Source organism: Artibeus jamaicensis, unplaced genomic scaffold (assembly GCF_021234435.1).
Source record: "Artibeus jamaicensis isolate MK-2021 breed Jamaican fruit bat unplaced genomic scaffold, CSHL_Jam_final contig_490, whole genome shotgun sequence".
In the NCBI taxonomy this organism is placed as follows: Eukaryota; Metazoa; Chordata; class Mammalia; order Chiroptera; family Phyllostomidae; genus Artibeus; species Artibeus jamaicensis.
Window position 1 is genome coordinate 14,452,952 of NW_026521861.1, and position 17,485 is coordinate 14,470,436.

General features: G+C 42.0%; 1 protein-coding gene across 1 annotated transcript in view; it reads right to left on the reverse strand.

Annotated features, from left to right (window-relative positions):
* The window catches only part of CACUL1 (CDK2 associated cullin domain 1), a 48,351-nt gene extending 41,471 nt beyond the window's left edge, over positions 1–6,880 (reverse strand). Inside the window, exon 1 of the mRNA XM_053668448.1 lies at positions 6,269–6,880. Within this exon, the coding sequence (XP_053524423.1) occupies positions 6,269–6,623 (355 nt within the window). The 5' untranslated portion in view covers positions 6,624–6,880. The remainder of the gene's footprint in view (positions 1–6,268) is intronic.
* Positions 6,881–17,485: the final 10,605 nt, after the last annotated feature.

Here is a 17,485-nt window from a genome sequence, read left to right on the forward strand (position 1 = left end):
CAAACAAACAAACAAACAAAAACAATCCCACAGTGAGATACAAACTATTCAGCCTCTAGAAAGGCTAAAATTTTTGTGTACAAGTGTCAGGAAGATGAGGGGCAACTCAAACTCTCATACATTGTTTATGGGAATGTAAACTGTTCGATAACTTTGGAAAACAGCCTAGCAGTTTCTCTGAAGTTAAACGTATAGTTAAGATATGACCAAGCTATTCCACTTGTATGCATTTATATGAAAACCGATGTCCAAACAAAACCTACACAATTATCCACAGCAGCTTCACTAGTAATAACCCAAAACAGAGACAACCCAAGTGACTACCAACGCATGAGTACACAAACAATTTGTGGTGTATCCTCCAAAAAATAGTCACCACCCATAAAAAGTAGTAACTTGCAAGAACAAGAACAAATCTCAGAGTCAGAGTGAAGGACAGAAACCAAGCACAAAATAACACAGACCGTATCAGTCCTCTAGGTGGAAACCCAGCAACAGAAATCAGTGGGCACCTGTGCCAGGGGGCGGGGTGCCGACCACAAAGAAGCTGAGGAAATGTTTCAGTGATGGACAGGTTTCAGCTCCTGACTGTCGTGGTGGTTACATTTGGAGACAGTCCTCCTCCGGCCTCTCACACTCCTACATGTCTTGTTGAGTGTGCCAGGTCTGCAAGGCCCAGACCAAGTCTGCAAGGCTCTTGAACCTGGGCTACAGCTGGTAACCTTCAAAGATGAGGTAATGTCTTGTCCTGGACAAAGAGCAGTCTTGCTTACCGCTTTCTATAAAGGCAATGGACCCCCAAGTTCAACATTCTTCAGCTGCAACACAAAACACTGAGACAGCACCCATCTTGGCCACACTGTCACCCCTGGTAGACTTGGGAGGACGGGGGACCTCAGCAAATATGCTGATTTCTCATCCGATTCCTAGGCCCAGCTTCTGCCAGCACCCAGTAGCAACGGCAACGGGGCTGGCTTTTAACCGCCTGCCCAAATCCTAGGTCAAAATTCATCAAACGACATGCCCGAAATAAGTACACTTTAATGAATACAAATGAAGGAGGGAGAAGAGAAAAGATGTAGGAGAAAGATGAAAATGGACAAGGAGGAAGAGAAGGAGGCAGGGCCGGAGAATGAGGAAGAATGAGAGGGAGAAAGTCGGGGCGCTAGAAATTCTTTAGTAGAGCAATGAGCCAAGACTGACGATGGCAGAAGGAATGCTGGTGTTACCGTACCCAGCCCACGCACACACTGTCTAAGAAGGAACTGAAAACCACAGCGGTGAAGGTACACTAACATCCTTGGGAAAAAATGTGCAGCTGTCCTTTGTAGTTCTGGGTCAAAGGTGGGCACTGCTGCCAGTAAAGGGGCTCCCTGATTTCAATGGGATAATGAGACTCCCAGAGTGATAAAGGGTAAGTAGAAATACTTACTCCTCAGATATAAAAGGGGTTGTAATTGTGGTAATAGGCGGCAGGACCAGACTGGTAATCAGAATGGCTTAGATGTCTGGTGACGGCAAGCCATGGTGTCCTTAGGAAAGAGATGGACACTACACACTAAGGAACTATTTGATGTGTGCAATAGGTAGGAAAAAAGAAAAAAAACTCTAGGTATATCTAACAGAGGCCTAACTTAAGTGACCACAATGGAGAATTATGGCACCTCGCTTAATACCCAGACTGTGCCTGTTTACAGGCAGAGTCCCCGGAGTACAGGAGAGGGTGGGTGAGCTCCAGGAGCAAAGACCCTAACAAATCACATCAAGAGCATGTGATTTAAAGTCTTCCTCCGAGCCTCCTCCAACAGAACACGCAGCCATGTATCAAGGAGACAGCACATTCAGGGAACAGACTCACTTGGTCTCTCCAGGGGTTACTCAACACTGGCTCTAACAGCAGGAACCCTCAGGGACCAGAATGTCATTGTGGAAAAGCAGTCAGATCAGCGGGGGCCGTCACACTGATGAACGGTGCTTTGGCCCCCATCCATCTCACTGTGGGCCCAGTGGATGCACGGACCTGCCCTGTAATTCCTGAGTTCCTGAATGCACAGTGCGGGGTAGGAAGGGCCAAGTAAATCCCCTAGCTGTGCCCCTTCCTGCCAAATTAATAAACCCAAAGCACATGCCTGTGGACTCTGCAAAGGAAGCATCTTTCAAAGGCTTGTGGATTCAGGGAAGGTGACTGCTACGATGCTTTGATTCCACTAGCCTATCTGGCCAGTACAGAGAAGACAGGTCTTGAAGAACGTAGCTTATAGTAAATCAAATCAAGCGGCGACTACACCTGTAGTTGCTGTTCCAGATATGGTCTCTTTGCAGGGACAAACCAACACAGTATCTAGCACCTAAAATGCATCCATCAAGTTAAAAAAAAAAAAAAGTCTTTTCCCCCCAATCTATTCCAAAACAGACCAGCAGAAGCTGTTTTCATCTCAGAGTCCCGAAATACCCTCTCAACGTCACAGCTCCCGGCTGCAGCAGCACGCACGCCAGCTCCTTCATTAGCTAGTCCGCTGTGACTGTGGCCATCTCAACACCTCCAGGCCACTGCCCTGGCAGTCCTGCCGCCAATTCCTCTGTCCCCACATCCCTACCCACACTTGGTACTTATTATGCTGCATTCTCATGTTTGCCAAACCTAACAGGTGAAAAAAGATGTGCATGAATGTAATTTGTAATACCTAGTTATTTAATAATTTCACATATCTCTATGGTTATTAGGATGTCCTATTCTGTAATCTACTTATTAATATCCTTTGACTATTTTTCCACAGGGGGCAAGCCCCTCTTTTTATCAACTCCCTTGTTAAATTTTAGGCACTGCTGATATGTTCTTTCCTTCTTCCACATGTCTTTTGCAGAATAAAAAAATCCTTAATTAAAAAAAATTTAAGTCTTTATTTCTTTTTAGAGAGAGGGCAAGGGAGGGGGAAAGAGAAGAGATACAACAATACAGGCAAGCCCCAACTGGGGACCTGGCCCTTGTCTCTTTCGTAAGTTTGTGACAGCCCAAGAAGTCCTGTCCTTAGTAAAGACCTCCTGCAACACCATCTTCCATTCATTTTACAGTTTTTCCTTTCCCATTTGGATCTTTCATTTATTCAGAGTCCATCCTGTTTGGGGCATCAGATTGGTTTGCTCTCCATGTAGTGAGCCACTCTCCCGTTAAAACCTGACTCCTTCCCACCATGATTTATGGTGCCACCTCGAAGTTCTGAATGTGTACCGCTAAGTCTGTGCTCTCTAATTTGTCCCCCAGTCTATATTTTTGGTTCTTGCACTTACATTAATTGTTACTGCTACAGCCTTGAAACATTTTAAGTTCTGATAAGGCAAGCCCAGTCAAAGCAAATCTTTAAGATTGATCCAGCAATTTACAAGCTTTATCCTGCTTGCCATATAAATTTTAGATTAGGTGATCGAGTTTGTTGACAAACCAACTGGAATTTTGACAGCATTTTAATTTATAGATTAAAATAAGAGAAAACTGACATTCTTATAAGTAATTTTATCCCAAGAACATGAAAAGTTTTTCCTTCCATTTACTTAGGTCCTCTTCTTCATTAAAGTTTTCAAGTTTTATGTATTCTCGAGTTACTTCCTACAGACTTCAGTTTTGTTGCTATTATTTTATACAAATCTACCTTTGATTACCTTTATTAGTTGATTATTGCTAGCATAGTAAGTGCTATTAACTTTTGTATGTTGATCTTTAATCCAGCAACCCTGCTAAACTCTCACTAGTCCTAAGTTTCTCTTTTGATTCTAATGGTTCTTCTAAAGTAAGTGATATTATCTGCAAATAATGAGTTTGTTTCCCTATCCTTACACTTATTTTTTTTCCTTTTATACTGTTAACTGAGACCTTTCTTATCATGTTAAACAGCAATAGTAATGGGGGCATCCTTATCTTATTGCCCATCTTAAAGTGAATGTGTCTAAAATTTCTCCCTTAGTATTATTTGATGTAGGTTTTTAGTAATAACCTTTATATAGTTATCTTGTATTTTGAGCTGGATTTTAAGTAATTTTATGGTATCAAGATAATCATCATTTTTCTCCTTACCCCATGAACGAGATAAATTACATTAATAGATAACTAAATGTTAAACCATCCTTTCATTCCGAAAACAAACAGTGTGGATCATAATTCTTTTACTATATCATTGGATCTGATGAGCTAGCATACTGTACAAGATTTTCATATCTTTGCTAATAAGAAAAACATCTGTAATTTCACTAACCTCATGAAATGACTGCGGTATCTCTCTTTTTTTCCTGTTTGCCAAGACAATATATAAAAAGAATTAAGTGTTATCTAAAAGTTCAGTGCAACTACTGGTGTGGCTGTTGGTTGTGCATCATCTGGCAAAGTGAAGGGCCACTGGGTTCAATTCCTGCTCCAGCACAGGCTTGGGTTGCAGGCCGGTTCCCAGCTGGGGAGAGGGCGTTGAGGCAACCAATCAATGTTTCTCTCACGCATGAATGTTTCTCTTCCTCTCTTTCTTCCTTCCTTCCCTGCTCTAAAAATAATAAAATCTTAAAAAATACAAACTAAATACAAGTAAATGTAATTTGCTTAAAGACTACCTGGATCTAGAGTTTTTTAAAGGGAAGGCCTTTAACTACCCTTTCAATTTGTTAAAGATTTATTAGGTAATTCAAGCTGTTTCTTCTGATACCAACCACCAACTTTTAGTTTACAATTTTCTAAAAATCTATACATTTCATCTGTGCTATTAAATTTATTGACCTATTCATAAATTCATAAAATTACTTTTTAAATCTCATGCTTGTAGTTATTTACAATTTTTCATATATTTTATTTTCATCTTCTTTTCTGTCTTCTTAAGCATAGGTCTGTCTAGCTTATTTACCTCCAAAGAACAATCTTTTTGTTTGGCAAATCTTTTGTTCCTTAATTTCACTGATTTCTGCTTTTTTAGGTTTTTTTTTTTTTAACTCCTCAAACAAATTCTGTTTAAGCTCTACATCAAGGTTCCTTCAGCATTCAGATAAATCACCCTGTTACTGTGTCCCAGGTCTGGTTTCCCCACAGAGACTTCAACACACAAAGTATACAATATAAATATTATTCCCATGTATGCATAACATAGGAAAAATAAAATACAAATTTTACCAACCATACCTACATATGAATGCCTGATTAAAGCAGTATCTTGAAGGCAAATAAGTAAGATTATGTGCTGTTCTCACAAAAAAAAGTATAAGTCTGTGATTATATATCTGAATTATGGGAAACATTTTTCTGGAATGCTAATTGGACAATTACTGGTGCAGTCTGGTAGAATTAGTAACTAGAAATGAAATCTCCAGTTGCTTTACCAGACGCCATTCAAAACTTGCAGGAGAGAAATTATTAAGAGAGAAAAACTTTCCTGCGACGGTCAATTTCCCTCCTCCACAACCCAAGAAAATCCACTGAAAGCAAAAGCAGATTTTCCCCCCCTAGCTATGGAAGCATACATCCTGGTTGGGGGCAGTTTCGGATTACAAAACAGACTTTGGTCTTCAACTTTTCTGCCTGCAACTGAGCGTTAAGGCAAATCACTAAAATAAAGTCCAACAGGCCAACAGAATTTTGGATTTGGACACATGCTGGGTGGCTTATTTATATCAGTGTAGGCTGCTTTGAAAATAATTTTATGGGTTACTATCTTCCAAACAGATATCGCAGCTCCCACTGCATTGGTTTACCCAACAAGCAACTCAGATATTTTCCTGTTGGGACGCTGGAGGACGACACTGGAGAAGAGAAAGAACCAATGTAGATATAGGTCAACTTTGTAATTCCTAACGTGTTTAATGTAGACTAGCTACAAGCACAAGAATGGAAGGTCCCAGATTTTTCTCTCTCTCGCTGCAAAAAAAGGCTGAAGGGCCCTCCCTATGGAAACTCAACCCGCCTTCTTTTCCTCTTACATTTGAGGGTGAAACTTTAAGAAGGAGGTAGGGAGAAGAGCGTCCTAATGTTGAGTGACAGCTGGCTGCGATAAGGATCGCGTCTGCAGAACTTGGGGCTAGGCGCGCACCAGGTGCTTCTCTAGGCCAGGTAACACAAGAAGACAGGGCCGCTCTGGCGCTGGCCGAAGGCAACAAACGGGGGGAGGAGGCGGGGAGGGAAGAGGAGGGAAGGAGACCAGGGCCTGAAACAAAGGAAGCGGGGCTGCTCCGAAAGGGGTAGATGCGGCGTCTGGGTGGGGGAGGAGGAAAGCCAAGGCTGCAGGAGAAAGGCTGGACTCACAAAACTTGGAGGTGGAGGTGTTGATGTTGATGGTGGAGCTGGGGGTGGGGGCGGGGACCGCCTTGGCCACCGTGGCCGCCGAGTCGCAGCTCTTCAACATCATGATCACCCCGTTGGGCTCTGGCGGTGGCGGCCCCAACGGGAGCCCCTCCTTGGGGCCTTTCCTGTCCACTGAGACCGCTGGCGCCGTCAGGAGCTGCCCCCGCGGAGGCTCTCGGACAGGGGCTGGGATCGACGAAGGGGGTGGTGGGGGCTGCCGGAAGCCATCCACGGCGGTGTCCCAGTTGTTGTGGTTCTGGTCATCCATCATCGCCTCGTAGCTGCCCCCCTCCTCCTCTTCCATGCTTTCCTCCATCCTGCTGGCCCCCAGCACCCGCCCGCCTTGCAGGCACCTGCCGCCCCTGTCAACCCCGGGCCAGGGGGCACGACAGCCTCCTCGAGGTCACATCGCCGGTGTCCAGAAGGGAGCGACAGGGAAGACACTGGTACGCCGGGCCTCGCACTCTGTGCCGGACTGACTCCAGGAGTCGCGGCTTACGGCGGCTTACGGCGGTGAGCGCTCCCGGGCTCTGGTCTGGGAGAGGCAACCGTAAAGCGGCAACGCCCCTCACGACATTTCACAGCGGCTTCCAACAGGCAGCTGGGGGAGCGGCCAGGAAAGCACGTGGTACGAGGAACCCGCTGCAAGAGAGCAAAGCAAAAAGGGGCGGGAGCTGTGAGTCACGGTAACGCAATAGGTCCGCGGTTCGCCCCACCTCCACTAGCCTTGGAGATCCCAGGGGCCAGGGGCCTGGGCGAGCTTTCCAAGCCCCAACCTGCGCCCTGGCCTCACGTAATAAGGGCCCTGGGCTGCGCATGCGCGTTTGCAGTCTGGTTACCCGGACAACCAGGAATCTGGAAGGCTCCAAAAGCGGGGTACAATCCTTGGCCAATGGTCTTCCACCGAATCAAGGGTATTCTTCTTGTGCTCAGCCAGTTTACCGGGCATTCGCACCAAAGAGGCCTAGCAGCCCGGCCTTGGCTTGGCTTGAGGGCGGATCTAGGGAGCTACATCAGCATCCCTACCCCCCTCCTTCCCCCGTAGTGCCTTGAAACTTGAAAACGTGTGGACCAGCCTGGACAGCCCTTTATGGGACTGCTCTAGGGCTTTATCTCACACCGCCCAGGCCCTGAAAACCACGAGGAAAAAGTGAAACTTAGTAGGGTGGCTAGTAATAATAATAACCACAACAACAATAATAATGTGTTTGAAATATTCATGGGTTTTTTTAAGTCCCTAACTCCATACAACTTAGGCCAGAAATTTTAAACGTAAAATACCAATCTTCGTGATCTTCGTGCACCATTTCACTAATCTGACTACAAGTTTAAGATTGTGTAAATCTTAAGGGGCAAAGAAGAAAGATTATGTAATTTACCAGTTTCATTCCTCAGCATTCTCAAATAATAGCAATATAAGTAATAGCAGAATCTAGGCTATAATTATTGTAGAGCTTGCTCTAGCTACTGGTGCTAAGGAGTGTCTAGAGAAACCTTTATTACATTTAGCAGATAATGAATCTTTACTTCAAAAAATATGTAATTAGTATGAAATGAAGAATCACTTCAGCCACTAGGAAATAGATGTACTTCGACGTCCACATTTGTTTCAGCTTCTTTACATATTTTTTCCCAATATATTCCGCACTATGCCTAATGGAACGATTTTGCCAATAACTTAGAATGATTTAATTTCAGACACGGCTCCCTTATATTAATTAAAGACATTTTTTAAATCAGCCCATGTTTTTTAATTCTCTGGGAGTGTTTTGTTTTGGGAATACAAAATTGGGGGGGGAGACAATTGCATGAAATGGTAAGGGGGGGGAATTCACAATTCTCTGCCCAATGACAACAACGGAAAAGGATGGAAGAAGGAAGAATAAGTCTTTTCAGACTAACAGCTGAGTTTGTTATTGATAGACTTTCTAGGTAGGTGGATGGGTGTGTGTGACTGGAGGTAGAGAGAGGTTTAAAAGAAAATAAAAGTCGTAAATGTGTCTCTAATAACATTGTTAGAAATACAAAACACAAAGAGTTGGCAAGTACAAGAAGAAAGAAATCTACCACCAGAGTCTGCAGATGATTTTCACACATCTCTTTAACAGACTGCAGTGGGTTATTAGTAACCTTCCCCCCGCCCCTGCCCCCCCCCCCGTGGAGATGTGTTCATGTCCTAATCCCTGGATCCTGTGAATGTTACTCTAAAACAGGGTCTTTGCAGATTTAATTAAAGATCTTGAGACAATCATTCTGGATTATTCAGGTGGGTCATAAATCCAATGACAAGTGTCCTCATAAAAGAAAAGTAGAGGGAGATTTGAGGTAGAAGAAGAGATAAGAAGAGGTGGTGACAATGTGACCACAAAGGCAGAGACTGGAGTGGTGTAGGCACATACCCAAACAAATGCTGACAGCCACTAAAAGCTGGGAGAAACAAAGAATGGATTCTTCCCTAGAAACTCCAGAAAGAATACAAGTCTCCTAATACCTTGATTTCAGACTTGTACCTTCCAGAATTGTGACAGAATACATTCTGTTGTTCAAATGTCACAGGTGGGCACAGGTAACCAGGTTCTTGGTGATTGCAAACAAAGAATTGAACCAAACACACAGAGAGTTTATAGGAGAAAGAAAGAGAGCAGATTTATTAAGCAGTAGTACATTCCACAGAACATGGGAGTGGGTCAACTACAAGTAGAGATTGACGTCGGGGGCTATGGGATTCTATTCTTACAAGGCAGCTATTTTCTGGCTAGTTTTGGCAGGCTTTAATTGTGCACCTGCAAGTAGTGACAACGCTTTAGAGCTACTGTGCACGTGGTCTCCCATGATTTTTCTTGATTGGCCACTGGGGAAGGGGTCCCACAATGTTAATTCATTATAATGCTATTATAATGAAGCAGGGGTCATGTAGCATCTTCTGCACAGGTGCATTCATGATTCAGCACTTTTCCAAAAAGCAGGAACAACGAGTCTTAGAACAAGGTCTCTGTCCTGAATTGATGTCCTTTGTCTTAGCCCTGGGGCACCCCCAGAGTTTTCTCCCTCCTAACTATCTCCAGTCTCACAAAGATACCCTTTTGTGGTAATGTGTTACAGCAGCCACAGAAAACGAATACATACATCAAGGTGACCAAAAAGTCTTTAAGGGACTGAGAAGATTTGAATAACAACACAATTACCAAGCTTGATTTGACTAATACATGTAGAACATTACACTCAATAATTTCAGTATATATATAGTCCTTTCAAGAATAATATGTGAAATGTTTATAAAAATTGAACATACTGGGTTATAAAGCAAGTCTCTATTTGTCTAAGAATTGGTATCATAGCAAGCACATTTGCTGACCACTGTGTAGTTAAGTTAGATGTCAACAACCAAAAGTCAGCCAGGACACTCCCAAATTTCTACTCTTCCAATCAACACATGGGTCAGAAAATCATAACGGAAATTAGAAAACATTTAAAACTGAAGAAATTGGTACTATCACAGACAGGGAATTTTGCCCAGCATACTGGTGAATGCTGAACCTTTCACATGTGTACAGCTAAAATGATCAACATTAGAGATTCATTTTTGTCTAATTGGTTAAATACACCTTACAGTGTTAGGGTTCAGAATGAGTCACCCTAAAATCTGCCTTTGGTGTATGCAGATTGTTTTGAGCTAAATCAACTGAGATACAGGAGACTCAAGAGAAGCTTCTGTCCCCACCTTAAACACCTAGAAGAATTTATAAATTCTTGCCCATAATAAGAGTTATTAATCAGAAATAACCAAATATCTGCTGTTATCATTCTGCATATGACCTTCCTCCCCTCTATAGCCACAAGACATCTTACTTCATCCTTAGCTCAGAATGCCCCGTGCTCCCTGAACCTCTCGTGTGTGTGTGTGGTGTCTGACTCTCTTATGCATACATGTGCAATTAAATTTGGTTATTTTCTTTTCTTAATCTGTCTTATGTATACTTCATTATTAGACCTGCCAAAAGAACATTGAATGACAGAGGAAAGTTTCTTCCTCCCCCACAAAGGAAAAATCATGATTGGGTGAAAGCCATCACTAGCAGGGCATACTTGCCATAAATATGAAAAAACACCACCTACCGAAGGGAAACCAAATGGACACCAAATGGACACATTGATAACTGGTTGATTTTACCGACATTGTGAGACTTTGTGATATTACACATAAAAGCATACTATATTTTAATAGTTACTATTTAAAATCTTTGATGATTTGTTCTGGTATGTGGAGATGGGGAATAACATCACCATTAATCATTGCCTCAGCAACACTGGACAGTTATAACTCAGGTTAATAATTACTCCAACTGTCCCTACTCATTGATATGAATCTGTTTGGCTTTCTGGTTTGTTCCCTGTTTCCCACTAGGCTGTAAGTTTCTCTAAAGCAGGATAAATATATGTATAATATATATGTAAGTTTGTATATGTAAAGAGAAGACTAATTCAAAACATCAATAGCATGTTTCTAAGGGGTAATAGGATTTTAGGAGGATTTAATGGTTCTTGGTAATTTTCAAGATTTTCTATGTTCTCTACAATGAGCATTATTAGTTTTATAATCAGAAAATGATTCCATACCTTATACTTTAAAAAATAAACACAACCAACATTAAGGAAGTATAAATTGGAATTCTATATGTTAAAATGTTTGTTTTGGCTTCCAGAAAGCAGAAATCTCAAGTAAAAATGGCTTTGAATCAAAGCTATTCATTGGCTCATTAATAAGGTCTAGGAAGGACAAAGGGGAGGGGAAGTTCAGTCAGGAAGTTGTCTGCCAGCTTCTTTGTCCTGATGCCTCTTTGGCAGGGATTACCCTCCGGATCCCAGCCCAGGGCCTCAGATACATAGACAACATGTCAAGGGGAAGAGGGCCCATGACTTCCGGTAGCTCTCTATTATGAGCCTACAGGTTCTTTCCCAAAAGCTCTCAAGTAAATTTCCTCTCAATATCTCACTGGCCTGTTCCTGAACCAATACTTCAGCCTCTGCTCCAGAGCCATTTACAGGGAAGAGTTTGCATTTATTCCAGTAAGTCCTACCCCTGGAATTCAGAGTAGGATCAGCTTCTCCTTTAAGTACATTGGCTGAGAAGGGAAGATACAAGAACAAAAACTGGGGTCAAGTTGGGAGGTTTAAATGAGTGCTGGGTAGGCAACAACACCCACTAGAAGCTTGAATAGCTCATTTGTTGCAGCCTATTCATGAACACAACCTCACCCCAAACTCTCCACCCCTCTCCTTTATAGCTACCCCCTAATCAATGCATCTGTTCAAAACTATGTACTCACTGATTACAATCAAGAAAGACATAATTTGTGTTTATTTAATTATAAAATATATATGTGGTTAATTGTCTAAAAATAGTTAAAGCAGGCATAGAGACTTTGTCACTAAGAATTAGTCTTCGTATGGCTTTAAATACCTTAATGTCACCTTTCCTGCAGAATATTTCATTGCAGTTGTTTCATATGTTTAAAGGAATAAATGCATGGCTAACTTAAATCTAGTTTAAGTCTTAGTCCACATCAACAGTTCTTTATTCTTTCATCAACTCTTAAACCATAACCTGTACTACAAAACACATTTTCCTTAAGAAAAAGCAAAGGTTAATCTTGCCATTTTTACACCTTTTTATCTCTCCTACCATATCCCACATAATTTGTTTCATCTCTCCAATTCCATCTCACAGAATTCTCAGTAAAGTGAAATTGCTGAGACCAAGAAGAGAAGAAAAATTCTATGAAAAAAATCCAAGAACTGTACATGCCTCTTCTAAGTAGTCAAGGACTAATTGAATCAGAGGAGACTCTGATAGACAACAATCAAACATAGAAATAATTGATTTTAATTGCTATTCCACTTTAAATGTCCTACTTCATGATGGCATTAACATGGAACACATAAAAATGTAGATTTGATGGAGCTAAGCTATATTAGAATAAAGAAGAATGAACACTTTTGCATCCCTAGGAGATTATGATGGTACCAATAGAGCATTTGCCAAAGAAATGACTTGTAAATGCATAACACCATTGAAAGTCTAAAAGCAAAGCTGCTGGAATGATCTTGATTAGAAGGTAAGAGGATTAGAAGCAGTAAATAACTCAAGTCTCAGTAGTTGAATGCTGAGATTACTGCTTACAGGGAAGGAGTGAGTATTCTCCCTTCATTTCTTTCCCTGTTGGATTTTGTTCCTTCTCTTTATATTCTAGCATCCAAATCCTAAATTCCATTCTAGCTGGGGAACAGAGATGATGATGCAGATTTTCTCCATAAATCTGGTGACTTTAGGAGCCGAAGGCAATGACCTTAGGCTGAAGGAGGCTGCAGAACAAATGCTTTTCTCACCAGCACCCTGTTGCCTCTCAGTCATTCACAAATACGTCCGGGTGTAGGCACTGTGGGGGTAACAGGAGCAAGCAGACGATAAGGGCTTCTGCCCTTGTGGAGTTTCCATTGCTCCAAGGTGCCGAGTATTAACTGGTTAACCACATTAGCCAAACCAGAGCAAGCACCATGAAGGAAATTCCTTAGTGCTCTAAGAGGGCATAACAGAGAAAATTATTTCACTTTGGGCAATCAAGGACAAACTTTCTGAAAAAGTGTATTTCTGCTCAGATGAAAGGATGGGTGTGAGATTGTCAGTCAGCAAGTTAGAGAATTTTCCAGGCAGGAGAATGATGACGGGAGGCATTTGGCGTCATCCAGGAACGCAAGGGAAGGTAACAAGACCGGAGTGGAATGCAGGAGCGGGAAAGGGATGTGGCATATGAAGGGAAGGCAGGAAACGGCCAGGTTACGCATGTCCCTGCAAGCCCGTTTGAGGATTTTGTGTTTCTATTTAAAAACAAAAGAAGTAAGGAAAATGTGACTTACAATTTATAAGGGCAACTAGCTGCCCTAAGGAAAGGGAGCTGTAGGAAAGAAGAGTAAAAAGAGAGACCAATTTGAGAGTTACGGCAACACTGCAGGCAAGAGACGGTGGTGGTGTGGACTAGTGGGATGGTAGTGAGGAGAGAAGTAGACAGCAAATTTATTTTGAAGTTAGGAGGTACAGGACTTGATGCCCTAAATATTGAAGGTGAGGGAAAGAAAGGTTTAAAGGATGACTCAGCCGTCCTGATACAAACCTGGATAGAAGATCGTGTTCATACAAGGCTGGCATTTCATCAGATAGTGCAATAGAAGGAGAGGTGGATGAGTGATGGAAACAATGAATCAGCCACGAACTCTAAGCTGGATGAGAAAAGAAAGGAGGAGGGGCCCGACAGCTAAAGAAAAGGTGGAGTTGTGTATGAGTGAGAAGCCTCCGTGGGGTTGAAGAGCGGGTGCAAGGATGGCTGTCCTGAATCAGGAAACCACAGGACGGGTCATTACCAAGAGGTGCAAGGTTTGCATTAGCACCCCAGGTCCTCAGACCACAAGGGAATGCTTCTAGAGGCCTGCAAGGTTTCTGGGTGGTATCCACCACCCACACACAAGACAGTGGCATATCAAAGTGCAGGGAGGATTCAGGTGACAGAGGCACTTCGCTGAAGGAGAAGACACATTAATTCACTTCTGAAACCCTTTCCACTTGGCATTAATGCACTAGATGCTTGCATAACAAAGTCTCATTTCCCAGCTGTTGCCAAGTGTCCATTTGCATGTTCTAATTCATGGTCTTGGAGCTACTCTGTGTTAAAGGAATTTGACTGAATTTAAACAAGAAAGATGAAATGTACTTGAGGAGCGAAGGGAAACATTAGAAGATCCTCAGATAGTGAAGTGTAGTCATTGGTGGAAAGTGGAATTACTTTTATGTTTGCACTGTCCACCGCTGTTTGGTGTGAACTGTTGCTCTAAAATAAAACCATAGAGTTAAGTTTTTCTATTTCACTTTTCAAAGCATTTTTAATAGTTAAAGAAAAGTTTAAAGGAAACAAAAATGTATGGATGACTATGAAAAAGACTCATACAAAATTTCTCAAAACTAATTTCTATAGAGACCATTTTTGGCCAGCATACATAAAAATATAACCTGGAAAAGATGTAATAAATGAAAAGCATGTTGCAGTTGTCAATTTTAAAATTATACCCCAGCATTGAAGGATTTAAAAGAAAATGCTTTAAAATACTGCATGGATCTTAATATTGCTTTTAAGAGATAGTTATGATTTCTTGCTGAGACTTCCACCAAGATGGAGGTTTAAGGTGGATGTGCCTGCCTCCTCACACAACCAAGTTTAGGGACAACTAAATATTAGCATCAGAAAACACAACCAGAACACGGAAAACTGAACTTTTCGGAAGTCCGCTAACAACAAATTCTTCGGCCCGACCGGTAAGGGGCGAAACCAGCGTCGGGTGAGGAGTTACAAAGGAGGGCTCCATCGACCCGGGCGCGGAATCCAGACGCGCGAATCCAGTTGCACGGGTTCCAAACCCAGGATTGGACCTAGTGAGCGACCGAGCGGCCCACCGGGTGAGCGACTACGGAGGAGTCAGTGGGGAGGCGGTGGCAGCGAGTTGACTGTGGTTGCCCAATTGCGCGCGGGTGAGGGAGTGAGCGGTCGGACCGGCGGCGGCCATTTCCCCGCTCTGACCACGCCCCCACATACAGCGTCACAACCCAGCGACCTGGGACTCCAAGGCGCCGCTTCTCTCACTTAAAGGGCCAGAACAGACCAAAAATGTCGCAGGGGGACCTCAAAGCCCCGGAGATAAATCTAAGTGACGAAGAAATAGCAAATCTCTCAGACGCACAGTTTAAAACACTGGTCATCAGCTTCCTCACAGATCTGGTGGACTATAGCCACAAATTAGAGAAACATATGAAGGCTAAATTAAAGGAAATGAATGGAATTCCACAGGAAACCCATAGAGATGAAAAAAAAACTGGGACTCAAATCAATGGAGTGAACCAGAAGGAAGAAAAAAATGATCAATCAGAAAGGAATGAAGATATAAGAATTCAGAAAAATGAGGAGAAGCTTAGGAACCTCCAGGACATCTATAAACGCTCCAATATCCGAATTATAGGGGTACCAGAAGGGGGAAAGACACAACCACCAGTGGAAAAACTATTTGAACAAATAATAAAAGAAAATTTCCCCAATCTGGCAAAGGAAACAGACTTCCAAGAAATCCAAGAAGCCCAGAGAGTACCAAAAAAGTTGGACTCAAGAAGAAACACACCAAGGCATATCATAATTACATTAGCCAAAATTAAAACGAAGGAGAGAATCCTGGAAGCAGCAAGAGCTAAGGGGACAATCACCTACAAAGGAGTCCCCATCAGGCTGTCAGCAGATTTCTCAAAAGAGACCTTACAGGCAAGAAGGGGCTGGAAAGAAATATTCCAAGTCATGAAATCTAAAGACCTACAACCAAGATTGCTCTACCCAGCAAAACTTTCCTTTAGAACGGAAGGACAGATAAGGTGCTTCTCAGATAAGACCAAATTCAAGGAGTTCATCATCACCAAGCCCTTATTATATGAAATGTTAAAGGGACTTATCTAAGAAAAAGAAGTTAAAGAAACATGAACAGTGAAAGAACAACAAGCTCACAGTTATTAACAACCACACCTAAAACGAAAGCAAACTAAAAGGACAGCTAGATCAGGAGTGGAAACATAGAAATGAAGATCTCAAGGAGGGTTAGCAACAGGGGAGTGGGAGGAGGGAGACGGGGAGAGAAGGTACAGAAAACAAGTAGCATAGAAAGTAGATAGAAAATAGATGGGGGGGGGGCAAGAATAGTATGGGAAATATAGAACCTAAAGGACTTGAGACACATGGACATAAGCTAAAGGGGGGTAATGGTGGGGTTGGGGGGGCAGGGTGGAGGGGAATGAAAGGGGGAATAGAACAATTGTAACAGCATAAACAATTCAAAAAAAATAAATAAATTTATTTTAAAAAAAAAAAAAAGAGAGTTATATTGGTGATAGCAAATCATATAATGAAATTAAAATATTCTATGCTATTGTCTGTGACAATAACTGATCATATACAATCTAAGCCTATCTAAATGTTACATATTAAACATAACATATTAAACTCATATCATGATCATATATGAGTTTATGATATGAACATGATATGTTAAATTCACAGTTCAAATCTAAGTATTGCTTTAGGAATTTAATTGGCAGTCTCAGTTGCTTCAACCTCAACCAAACACAATTTCTCCATTTTTAAATTAAGAAAAACCACCCTAAGAACTACAATGTCCCCAGAAGTTTCTCTAATTAGTCATTACTCTCAAAAGAACACAAATTATGTGAAAATCTTGATTCTATCAACATAATTAGTAATTTACTTCAATGAATCTTTTAAAATGAACTTTTTAGCACACATATAATTTATGAATTATGTATGACTTTATTTTGTTACCTATCGCAATAATAAGCCCATGGAAAGAGCAACCAGACACACACACACACAGTTAAATCCAGTCATCTCTGATGTTACCCTAACTTTACATATTTTCTGTCATCATATAAAGGCATGTTTACCAAGAAAGTGGAAGAGTACATGTATTATTTAATAGTTCTTAGCTGCAACTATTTAATAATTGTATAGCATTGAAATACTTGCACATACAGATGAACCTTCCTTTGTATCTTGCTAGAAATATGAGAATTGGGTCAGGTGAGGAGGCAGACACCCAGAGTTCGGAGCCCTGAAGGGCCATCGAAGAAGTTTTTCTTGTGGGAATGATGCCAGGAGTTGACGTAAAGATAAAGGTTACCCAAAAAGGAAAGTAAGAAGGCAGTAACAACCTGGAGGTGGTCACTGTGAGAAGGGAGGCTGGAAAAACCCAATGGCGTGAGCCCCAGAGGAGTTTCCACGGGGAAAGGAAGGAACAGAATGGAGCAAGAAGGCAAGACCACCTCCCTGTTGCAGGAAGACAGGGTATGAGACATAAGTGTCACGTCAAGAGGTCACAGGGAAGCTGTGCTCTGGGGGGGACAGCCAAGTTTGGGTTTAAGGCAAAGAGTTGAGGAAATATCTGAAGTAACAATAGAAATAAGAGTGTGCTGATCAAAGAGTAAGTGTTCTAGAAGGTACTGCAGAAGGGATTGTAAAGGAAGGAAGAGGCGAAGGATTGTGCCAGGGGAAACTGCAGAGAAGTTTGGAGATGAGAATTTAG